The sequence below is a fragment of the Maylandia zebra genome, linkage group LG11 (genome assembly GCF_041146795.1).
Source record: "Maylandia zebra isolate NMK-2024a linkage group LG11, Mzebra_GT3a, whole genome shotgun sequence".
Lineage (NCBI taxonomy): Eukaryota > Metazoa > Chordata > Actinopteri > Cichliformes > Cichlidae > Maylandia > Maylandia zebra.
Genome location: NC_135177.1, coordinates 24763728 through 24775738, shown reverse-complemented (window position 1 = coordinate 24775738; position 12011 = coordinate 24763728). Strand labels below are relative to the sequence as shown.

At 38.6% G+C, this 12011-nt stretch overlaps 1 protein-coding gene across 1 annotated transcript; it reads left to right on the top strand.

The window, feature by feature from the left end:
• The first annotated feature begins 4570 nt into the window (after positions 1-4570).
• flot1b (flotillin 1b) lies at positions 4571-11989 on the top strand. The gene is made up of 13 exons (XM_004550852.6): positions 4571-4731; positions 5320-5370; positions 5750-5825; positions 6064-6154; positions 7410-7553; positions 7708-7827; positions 8496-8591; positions 8980-9132; positions 9219-9400; positions 9487-9532; positions 9692-9829; positions 10259-10423; positions 10518-11989. Exons 2-13 carry the CDS (start codon positions 5328-5330, stop codon positions 10545-10547), a joined length of 1284 nt encoding a protein of 427 aa, XP_004550909.1. The 5' UTR covers positions 4571-4731; positions 5320-5327; the 3' UTR covers positions 10548-11989.
• The last annotated feature ends 22 nt before the right edge of the window (positions 11990-12011 follow it).

Here is a 12011-nt window from a genome sequence, read left to right as displayed (position 1 = left end):
ATATCGCTGGAGCGTTTCCAGAGCTAAGGCTAGGGTTGGGCGTGGCCAGACACCGCTGCCGCAGACGGGGATTGGCTGAGCGGAGTAGCACGGAGGAGGAGGAGCCTCACAGCTGCAGATCTGGGAGTGGAAATTAGATATATGGATTGACCAGAATGTTACCAGCTGGTGTCTGGAAAAAAATGCCAGAAAGATACATTACAGTTGTTTTAGCTACCAGAGGATGACGACAACCCATTACTGTATCTGCTTCTGCAGAGGAAACAGATGAAGTGGGGACAAGATGGGGTCAGCCGGTTCATCAGGACTAGCTGCTGAAACAACAGCATGTTGAAGCCTTTCTCTAGCTTCATGTTCAAACGAGCTGCAATACCTTACATATAGTTTACATATGTGTGCATTGCTGTACTTATTAGCCACCACAAGACAATGTGAAAATGCAAGGGTAGGAATTATTGTGTAGGAGGGGTGTGTGCCAGGCCTCTGATCCAAGCTCTCAGCAGATGATCTCAGGAAAACAGGAGCAAATCTATATATGTTTGGCAATGGATTGCAGAAAATAAACTAAACACTGTTTCTAAAGAATGATAATGTGTATAGGCTATGAAATAGTCTTGACAGATCTTTAGAAAATGGCACACTTTATTGATATTTTTACTCCATTGCATTGGTTCTATTCTTTATTTTCTTCCTTGTTCAAGACAGAAAGGACACTTTCAGCACATTTGGGTAAATGACTAAGCATAATTGTTACTAGCTGTGAATGCATCTGCAATCAAATTTAGCTTCACTTTAGATTAATAGTTACTTAGCCCTGCAATGAATCTGTAAAAATGCTAAAATATATGTTTTTACAGTGTAGGGTGTCCATTCACCCTGCAGCTGGAATATTCTACAGCCCCATGCATCCCTGACTTGCACAAGCAATTAAGAAAATAGATGTGTGATGGTCGTACCAACAACCACACACTTGAAAAAATGTGGTAATATTTGTTCAGACTGCATGTGGAGATACTCCTGAGGTGGGAGTGTAAAACCTTATATCTTACATTCTAACATTTAAGTTAATTAAGTAGTCGTTAAAGTTGTAATACCAAAAGTGAGTTGATTCATTTGCTTAATCTATTCTTATTACACATTATGACACTACACTGATTGCACTGAACACTGTACCAGCAACCACTATATACATAATAAATTGTATTATTTTTCTCTATTTTTTGAGTTACCTGCAGGCTGCTTTCATCCTTCTTTGTTTGAGTAAAAGAGGAGGCTGAGGGTGGAGCTGGATTAAATACAGAGACTAATCAAAGGGAGTGAACTGCCTGTTGTGACCGCATGGTTTCTTTATATTAAATGTAGTTATTGTGGTGTCTGCCTTTGAATGTAATACCCCTTGTGGTGTCCTCGGATCAAAAATGGTCCCTAGGTGAATGGCAAACAAGCACATGGGAATCCCGGGACACCACAAACTTTCGCTCCGTTGTTAAGCAGTAGCTTTGAGTAGACGTCTGTTTCATGGATGTACCTCTTTCTCAGAGTAACTTATTTTCTTTATTATGTGTTTTTGAGATTATTTTTGTCTTTTGGGGGTATATTAAAACACATATTTTGAAAATTATACCTGTGCCTGTACATCCTTTGACTGCTTGGACACTTACAGGAAAGATATTTCATGAAGATATTATAGGAAAAGTTGCACTGCACAAGAGCCTGAAAAATGTGTTTTTTAATTTAATATCTGTATCACAAAGTGATCAAACAAGTATTTAGGTCTCTTACTTGGCTAAAAGTAATAATTCTGCTTACATAATAGTACAAAACAATGACTAAAAGTACTCATGCACAATGCCCCCTTTCAGAATCATATACATTTTCTAATCAGATCATTCATCATTACTGATTTATTAATATGTAGATCCCCATTATATTGTCACGAGGCTGGGTAGTTTGTCCATAATTATGCCCCAATGGCAAAATATATATTTTAAAAGCTGCAAACTAATAAGTAACTAAAACTTTAACATAAATGTATGCAGTATAGTAGCATTTTATAATACAGCCTATGACTAAGAGCAAAATTCTGCTGTAATTACATAAAATCTTATTATGTTTAATATGTATTTTATTTGAATTTACAATGTAAATATATTTACCTACCAATACTTAAGGGTCGGCACACTAGAATAAGGGGGTAACAAATCAGGTTTTTACAGGAAACAAAAACAAAACAATAAATGTACATCCTGCATATGTAATTTTAAGTAGCAAGCAATTTGACTGTAATATTAATATTTCCTGATCTCACATTTTAAATATGTTTTTGGGGTGTGAGCTGCAATATGGAGTAGTTTAACTTTGCCGTTTTACATCTTAACATCTCATTGTTTTACCTCTTTATTTAATATCCATTATGTACCTGACAGATCTTCTATTATTAAATTGCCCTTTTACTTTAGCAATAATAATCTGATAAGGACTAAAAAAAAAAAAGAAATACCATCAAAGTTTGCAGGTTTATGTGACATTATAATGATGGAGCCACTCCATAATATGGCCTGTGGCCTGAAAAAGTACAGTGTACATAGAATATAAGACGGGGAAATATTTTTTGTGCTTCCACAAAATTATCAAGAAAGTAGTACTTAAAATTGCTTATGCGGTAGTCATTATCAATTACAGTATAGTCTGTGTTTCATTTTCTGTAAAATACCCAGAATTTAGGCACTACTTAAAATTACTTACAGACTACTTACATTTACCAACACATTACTTTAATTTACTTAGAGACTACTTATATTTAGTTACAGTGTCATTATTTCTTTGTTTGCTCTAAAACCTGACTCGTTAAGCACTTCTACTAGTGTGCCTACCTTTAAGGATTTGCAGGTAAATATAATTACATAAAATACATTGAATTTCCATTTAATTAGAGTACAATTAAGCCCTTAGTCAAAGGCCATATTATAGTGTTACCCTGTCTACAAAGTACAACATTTTTATCCAAACTATAACAGAGCAGAAGTAAAAAGCACCGATGCTTATATGCAGTAAAAGTACTTTAAAACTGTACTTCAGTAAAATCCATGAATAAAGTTAATAAGTTGGTCTAGTCACATTTATACTGTCACTCAATTTCAACTTTGACCCTAACAGTACTCTTGTCCAATCATATTTCAGGTGTGACAGTGCCACCCATATATTCCTGCCTCTGGAAACACCTCTGAAGCCCACATTTTATAAAATGCATCAATATAGAGTCTACTTAACAGATGCCTTTGTTGGTATTTGAAAATTTAGGATTGGGTATTTTGTCACATCTTAATTCAAGCAATGGTAAACACTGCCCACTAGTGGAAGTAATGAGATTAACAGACACACAATTTATCAACAAGTGCAAATGTGCTTAGATAAACATTTACAGGGGCAACAGCTTGCACATGCCAGCTGCTCTTGTAGGAATAGTCTGAATTCAGAATACACAGTATTGCCTGTTACACAGATTACATGGCTAAGAATTCGTCATCTTCTTTTTAAACCATAGACTGTATGTTTATAAGTAGTGGCAAAAGTATTTGCCATTTTGAAAGCCATGAGATATTCATGGTGGTTAATATTTACATTTAAGAGACAAACAAAAGGTTATGAACAAGTTATGGGTTTTTGCAGGTTATTCCTCACATGATGCTCTCCGTATATTATATTGTATACAAAAATTAAGGTGTATTTGATAACTTATCAAGGCAAATGAGAAACACTAGCTGGACTATTAACTTGTTTTAATTTTTATCATCTTTAAAATAGTTTCAGGCTGTGTAAGACCAAGAAGAAGAGTGATGGAGTGCTGCGCCAGATGGTCTGGCCTCTACAGTCACTAAAATCCACGTAAATCCATTCGAGATGGTTTGGGATGAAGTGAAGGCAAAAAGGCCGAAAAGTGCTCAGCATCTCTAGGAACTCCTTCAAGACTGTTGGAAAACCATTTCAGGTGACAACCTCATGAAGCTCATCGAGAGAATGCCAAGAGTGTGCAAAGCAGCATTCAAAGCAAAGGGTGGCTATTTTGAAGATCTAAAATATAAAACATGTTTTGAGTTATTTCACACTTTTTGTTTACTACATAATTCCATATGTATTCATTCATAGTTTTGATGCATTCAGTGAAAATCTAGAATGTAAATAGTCCTGAAAATAAAGAGAAACTGGTCATCACAGGTATTACTGTGAAAAAACAACTTTTTAAAGGTGGGTGACTCACCAGCATGTAGACAGCCAATGTCTGAATAAACATGTTCATCATTGCCTCATCAGGCAAGTTGTAATGTTTTTAACCAAAATTACAAATACTAAAACTAAGAATATTTATTCTGTGTTTGTAGATTTTTCAAAAGTTGTTTCTTTAGTTCTAGTTTTAGTTTTTACTTTAAGTTAACTATTATAACCTTGTATCATGATATCATAAATTCTTTGCTAGATAGATAAATAGATATGGTGGAGGTGCAGTTGTCGCTCTAAGCCACCAGATGACAACAGACACACTTACGTCACTGTCAGCGTGAGGATGGGCGTGGTCGCAGAGCACTTCCCACTCATCAGACATTTTTTGCAGTGTGATTGCAGTGTACGGGCAGCAACGCTCTCACCGTCGCAACAGTAAAACCGACTTTATTTTACTATTATCATTATTTTTATATAAAAAAGGAGGTTTCCTTTTGACCTGACCGGATAACGGTAAGTTAACCGGAGTGCTCGTTTTAACGTGTTAAATCGCGGTGCTGTAGCGTAAACACTGGGCAGTTTTTTTAAACCCCCACGTTATCGACCCAGACTCGATTAAATAGCGAGATAGCGAATTTTAATACGCAGGTTAGGTCGCTTTCTTTAAAGTTTTTAATTTTACATCCAACACCCGTGTTTGTTTGCCATTATCGGTACTTTTTTGTGCTTCATGTGCTTTTTGGTTGCTCCAGCTATTACATTGAAAGTCCGAGTTCCGTGTGAAGATTAGGGCTGGCGGGAGTGGGAGGAGCCCCGAGGGTCGCTGGGAAAAACATGGAAACCTAATTAGGTTTAAATGGTTTAAACCGACATGAATAAAATATAGTTGGCAGCATAGGACTCATTGCCTTTAAATTAGCAATGAGACGCTGTAATAAAAAATGATTTAATCTATATTTTGTGTGTTGTACTGGTGGATACATCCACCTGTCTCTTTATACATGTCATACATTTATTTTCTACTTTAAACATTTTTACAGGGCAAATCAAGTCCATTGGGTTTTTTTTTCTCACAAGTTTTTGTGTGTGTCTCAAATTTAGGATTCAAGATGTTTTACACATGTGGACCCAATGAAGCGATGGTGGTGTCTGGTAATGGATTAATTATTGTTTCTGTGAACAACACATGAGAATATTCTCACCATAGCATCTGCAAGCTTTATTGTTGTTTAGAAACTTGCAGCTCAGAAGATCAGTGTAATAAACAAAAGACAGAGTAATCCTGGAATTGGATTGTTAGAGTGAAGTGTTGTGTACAAGTGTCACATGTGTCTTGTGATAAGGCCAAGACTTGCTGACAGTTTAGAGTAAGCTAGGAATTTTCCAATGGCGCAAGCTGTTGTGGATGAATTGCATGAGTCGCACTGTCATGAAAGGTTGCAAGTTCAGCTGTGCTCTCTTGAATCAGTTCCTGAATGAGTGACTCTTATTGGATGGATTTGTTAATGTTTGTTTTCCCCTCTTTTGTCAGGCTGCGGCCGTTCTCCACCTCTAATGATTGCTGGAGGAAGAGTGTTTGTCTTGCCGTGTATTCAACAAATCCAGAGGTCATTCCCATTTTCATTTTAATTACCCTTGTGTAGTTTTTATAGCTACAACATTGCTGTGCAGTTCATCGTAGTGTGAAATAAAGACAGAGACCGCAAATAGGGAAGCTTGCCATTATCAGGGAAGCAGTCTTAGTTTCTCCAATGTTACTGTTACCCTTGCTCTCACGTTTTGAATCTCATCAGTTCCACCCTTCCTTTTGGTCTTTTTTTGTTTGTTTGTTTTTGGTCTAATCAGGATCACACTCAACACCCTGACTCTAAATGTGAAGAGTGACAAAGTCTACACCCGCCATGGTGTCCCTATCTCTGTCACCGGCATTGCGCAGGTATGGTTTGAGAACTTTTTTTCAGAATTTGAAGTTACAACAGATTGGGAATAATTAGATGTCACATGGCACAAAACTGCCTTTAAAATCAACTCTCACAGTTCAAGTGAATCTCATTATGATTAAAACAGAATTAATAAAGAAAGGTACAAGGCGAGGTACAGTTTAATTCACTTTTAGCAGTATATTAATAGTTATTTAAATCAACAGAGTAACTAGTTTAAGAACTTTTAGCTGATTGTGTGTGTGTGTGTGTGTGTGTGTGTGTGTGTGTGTGTGTGTGTGTGTGTGTGTGTGTGTGTGTGTGTGTGTGTGTGTGTGTGTGTGTGCGTGCGTGCGTGCGTGCGTGCGTGTCACTTATGGGGACAAAATGCCCGTCCCCACAAGTTTGGAAGTTTTTGAGGCTGAAAATGTGTTTTTTGTGTCAGGGTTACAATTAGCTCATGGTTAGGTTTAGGCTAGGGGTATGAGTTTTATGAGTTAGGCATTTATTTTTGATGGTTAGGGTAAGCAGCAAGGGAAAGTATTATGTCAATCAGATGTCCTCACTAAGATATAAAAGGTGTGTGTGTGTTTGTGTGCGCGCGTGTGTGTTCAGACTCCAGAAAAGCTGGTATGTCCTCCTGAGCTCTCAACTTCCTGCTCTAATATTTTTCCTTCCTCTGCCTCATGCTCTGAAAGCAAAAAGTCTGACTCCACTTCTACAATTCTGAGTAGAATCCTCTCTGCCACACTCAGCCCTCTGCTTCCTGAAGTATCAGCATGGGTTGAAAACACATTTTTAAGTCTCACTGATTAAAAGTTTATTTTGAAATGGTTGAAATTACAGTACTTTTTTTTTTGAAATCCTGGTAAATTAAACTCAAGAATCTCATATTGAAGAAACAATTTCATCCATAGCAATTGAAAAACAATATCTGCAAAACATGTATCACATCCTCACCTACTGCCATAAAATGTGGAAGCTGTAGAACAGGCCATGTTGTCCGTGGCATCACTAGAAAGGATTTCCTTTTCACAGTACAGTAGGACTCATAAATTTGTAGGACTGCATTGTTTATGCTTGACATGTCACATGAACTCCACAGAAGACAAGAATGATTTGCTGGGTCTTAGGTTATAAAGGTTATAAACTATTTTCTTCATGGTGAAATAAACATCTGTCTGTAGCACGGGCCACACAGGAAGCATTATGGAGGATTCATAGCAGTGTCTTAATGAGATCACATTAACCTGTGTTTTTTTTTTTCCCCAGGTGAAGATCCAGGGCCAGAACAAGGAGATGTTGGCAGCTGCCTGTCAGATGTTCATGGGAAAGTCTGAGGCTGAGATCGCTCAGATTGCATTGGAGACACTAGAGGGACACCAGAGAGCCATCATTGCCCACCTGACTGTAGAGGTTGGTTCATTGAGGCCCTAAAATGCATTTTGCAGAACTTTTATGCACAAAATGTTTATTACTCAGTACTAGCACAGGGCATGCCTTTTTTTTTTTTTTTTTTTTTTTTACAGTATGTAACTTGACGTGTGCAAATCTTTATGTGTGTGTGCAGGAGATCTACCAGGATCGTAAGAAGTTTTCTGAGCAGGTCTTTAAAGTAGCCTCCTCTGACCTGGTCAACATGGGGATTGGTGTCGTCAGCTACACGCTGAAAGATGTTCATGACGATCAGGTATGCCAAGTCTGTTTGAGTACTTCTTCTTCCAACACTGGTGACAAGACTCTGACTGTAAAAGCATTACAAAATACGCTGGAAGGGCATGGGGGATATGCTAAACCTTTCTAGCTGGCCATTGTCAGTTCCTCAGTGGGTGATTGAATGTGCATGTATAGGAAAAATAGGATTTTGTTTTAAATATGGCAAGCTGAAATAAAGCAAGCTTTGCGTGGAAAACCTGTAACGTGTGTTGGGGTCAACAGACAGCTTATCTACCATGAGATCTTGAATATTCTGTCAGAGCATTATATTTGGTGCAACAGGAAACGATGTATCGTTGAGTGATAGACAGACCACTAAAAATAAGCAAATTCATGCAAAAAATTGCCTCCCCAAAAAAGCCAAATGCTGATGGACTTGTGATAAATTCATTAGAAATATGTAGGTTTTCAAAGCGTTTAGTCTTTGATGATTTCCTCTGTTACTGTAATGCTCTTAAGTGATTGATATTGACTTACCCGACTCTCAGCCTGGAGCCATCCCAGTAGACGTAAATGAGGCCTAAGTGCTTCTGTGGTAACGACATTACTCGTTTGTCTGATGTACTACTTTGCTTTTCAATGCCTGAATAAGGCTCTCTGGTAGTCGGTTGTCACTTTCTCTCCTTTCTGTCTCTTCTACAGGACTACCTCCACTCGCTGGGTAAAGCCAGAACTGCTCAGGTGCAGAAGGATGCCAGGATTGGAGAGGCTCAATACAAACGAGATGCTGTCATTAAGGTAAATAATCGTCAATGTCATTCTGCCTGTTCAGTTCAGTTCATTTCAATTCAATTCAGTTTTATCTAGATTGGGCCACAACAACACAACAATAGTTTCCTCAAGGCACTTTATATTGTAAAGTGAAAACCCTACAATTATACAAAGAAAACAGAGAAAATCCCAACAATCATATGACCCCCTATGAGCAAGCGCTTTGGTGATAGTGGGAAGGAAAAACTCCCTTTTAACAGGAAGAAACCTCCAATAGAACTAAGCTCAGGGAGCGGCCATCTGCAAGGACCAGTTGGGGAGAGGGGAGAAAGACGGCACAATGACATGTACTGACAAGATAATGCCGATGAGCAGTACCAAATTTGTCTTTCTCCCCTGTACTGTTCATTTTCAGGAGGCACACGCAATGCAGGAGAAGGTGTCTGCTCAGTACAAGAATGAGATTGAAATGGCGAAAGCCCAGCGAGACTATGAGCTGAAGAAAGCGGCTTATGACATTGAGGTCAATGCCAAGAAGGCAGAGTCAGAAATGGCCTATCAGCTTCAGGTACGCTCATCATAATGCCTGGCCAAGTCCAAAATGTTGTGTTTTTATTGATGGAAAGCTGAGAATTGTTGGAATTTCCATTTCAGGTGGCCAAGACCAAGCAGCGCATCGAAGAGGAGAAGATGCAGATTCAAGTGGTGGAGCGTACGCAGCAGATTACTCTGCAGGAGCAGGAGATCACACGCAAGGAGAAGGAGCTGGAGGCCAAGGTTAAGAAACCTGCAGAAGCTGAGAAATACCGACTGGAGAAGTTGGCTGAGGCCCAGCGGTGAGCACTAAATCATAATATTGCTTCTGTATAGTTTGAACTGAACAACAAAAAAATTCATTCTTTTTTTTTCCTTTCTACTGCAGTCTGCAGCTCATCATGGAAGCTGAGGCTGAGGCAGAGTCCATCAGAGTGAGAACCGCCCGTTTTCTGTCACAGTTTTTTCCTACTGTTAATTTTCTCGTCACCTTTCCTGTGACTTTGCATCATATAATGTGTCATTCCTTTCTCTCCTGCTTCATGTGACTACTGCCATCGTCACTCTTTTCTGCTCTGTGTGTTGTCATGCAGATAAAGGGTGAGGCAGAGGCTTTTGCCGTGGAGGCTAAGGGCCGTGCTGAGGCCGAGCAGATGAACAAGAAGGCAGAGGCCTTCAAGCAGTACAAAGAAGGAGCCATGGTGGACATGCTGCTGGAGAAACTGCCATTGGTCAGTTTGACTCTAATGGATGAAAATATCATGAATATTGGTTTTTATATTAGCCTTTCAACCCATTTTCATCAGCGCTAGTCCTTAATGTTGATTTTATTTTACTTCTCTTTGCATAAAAAGTTTTTTTTTCCCCTTTTCTTTTTTTTTTACATTTTCCAACTCCAAGGCCTCTTTAAGATTTTAAAATATTTTTTAACCATATTTCAGTAATCACAACTCAACTGTTATTCATAAAAGGTATATTAATTATATACCTTTATATCCCAAAGCTTGATACATTGTTGCTTTAAACCTTTGAGATTTCTTTGAAATTGTGATTCTCTGCTCAGTTTTCAGAAGAATTAGCTGACTCGCATGCTTCTTAGCTCACGGATGGCACACTTTGAAGGTGCAAGCATACCAATTCTGATCTTTCTTGTTCTGCAGATGGCAGAGGAAATCAGCAAGCCACTGTCAGCGACACAGAAGATTACCATGGTGTCCAGCGGTGGCGCAGATGTAGGAGCCTCCAAACTTGCTGGAGAAGTGTTGGACATCATGACCAAGCTGCCAAATGCTGTAGAGAAACTCACTGGAGTCGACATCTCCCAGGTGCAGTTTGCATGAAAGGCAAATAGGCTTTGTAACAGACTTCAAAACAAGTACACGTGTTATTTCATTCGTATTTGTGTTTTTGACCTCGCAGGCTGCAGGGAAAACCACCCGGGCGCATTGAGAAGAGTAATCAGGAGAGGTGTCAACAATATTTAGACAAAGAGCTCCACATCTCCTCGTACCTGTAACGACTGTACTGACTTGTAAACACTGTAAACCTTTCTCATTGTCTGTGTGAATGCATGCTTTTCACTCATGTCCTTTCCCCAGTCTAAACAAGGCTAGGTTTTTCTTCCCCTGTTGTGTGGTTTTCTTTTCATGTCCCTGAGCTGTGCTGCTGTGCTTCATGCTGCAGGTCACATTGCAACCAGCCTCACATGATACAGCGACTGCACAACTTCTGTCTTTGGCTGACAAAAGCCTCAGCTAATACGTAGAAGCCCAGTTTTTAGGGACTAGGTCAATGAACTATTATGTTTGTTTGTTTTTTTTACTTTTTAATCTGAGAATGTAGGAAAAGCTTATACCCTTATTCTATTTTCTTTCTGTGCCTTCCAATTAATCAAATAATGCAAAACATACACTTTCAGGGAGCCCAACTGAGTATGCTGCTACACTTCTGCCACTGCTACACACCCCTTTATTAAATCTGTTCATTCACCTGGAGTCTCTGAGCACGAGAGAAGGAGGTTCTGACAAAGTCAGACCCTAAAAAACAAACGTTAGTGCAATGTACATTCTACATTTAGACCACTGACTGAAATCTTGCTGAGAGCGTTTATCAAATCACCTCAGAGTTTTGTGTGTTGAAATGTTGTTAATATTTTTATGTACTAATCACAAAAGATTGAATGTCTCTTCTTTGTCTACTAGTGCATTGCAAAAAGACATACGTGAGACTCTTTGTAATAATGGATTACATTGTTGGCAACAATGTTATTGGCTGGAACTGCAAGTGGGAGGAGTTTCTTTGTGTCTTGAAAGGAGGAGGGAGGAAGTGGGTGGTTGGAACAATTTATGGTTTGGTTAGGTTTCCTGTTAAAGCCAATGAAAGTATGTTGAACCTTTTGTTTTCTTCTTTACTGTAACTGCCTTTTTATACAGCTGTCATGAGTAAAGAAGGACCATCACGAAGTACTACTGCTTTGTTATGCATGCTGCCTTGAGTTTAGTCGCCTTGTCTTTTTCCTGCGTTAAAGTAGTGAAATTTTTTTTCCTAGTTTTTTTTTTTTTTTTTTTTTTTTAAGAATCACTCCGCATTTTGCAACCAAGTGCCTGGTTAAACTCCTCAGGCATCAGTTTAAGACTAGTTAAACTCATCAGGGAACAGTTCCTCATATCAAACTGGTCTTAGCCCAGTTTGTCACTTTTAAAAAAGGACGAAAGCCAGAATCCGCCTGTCTCCTTTGGTGCTTCCTAGTGACTAATACTTTCTTCTTCTTCTTTTTTTTTAATGTTGCATTTTCAGCCTTCGTTGATATAGTGTGAAAGTTGGCTGCTTGTATCAAATATTAAACATAATCTATGTTAGACTTATAATAAAATATATTTCAATCGATGAAACTTTTGATTTTTTTTTGACAGA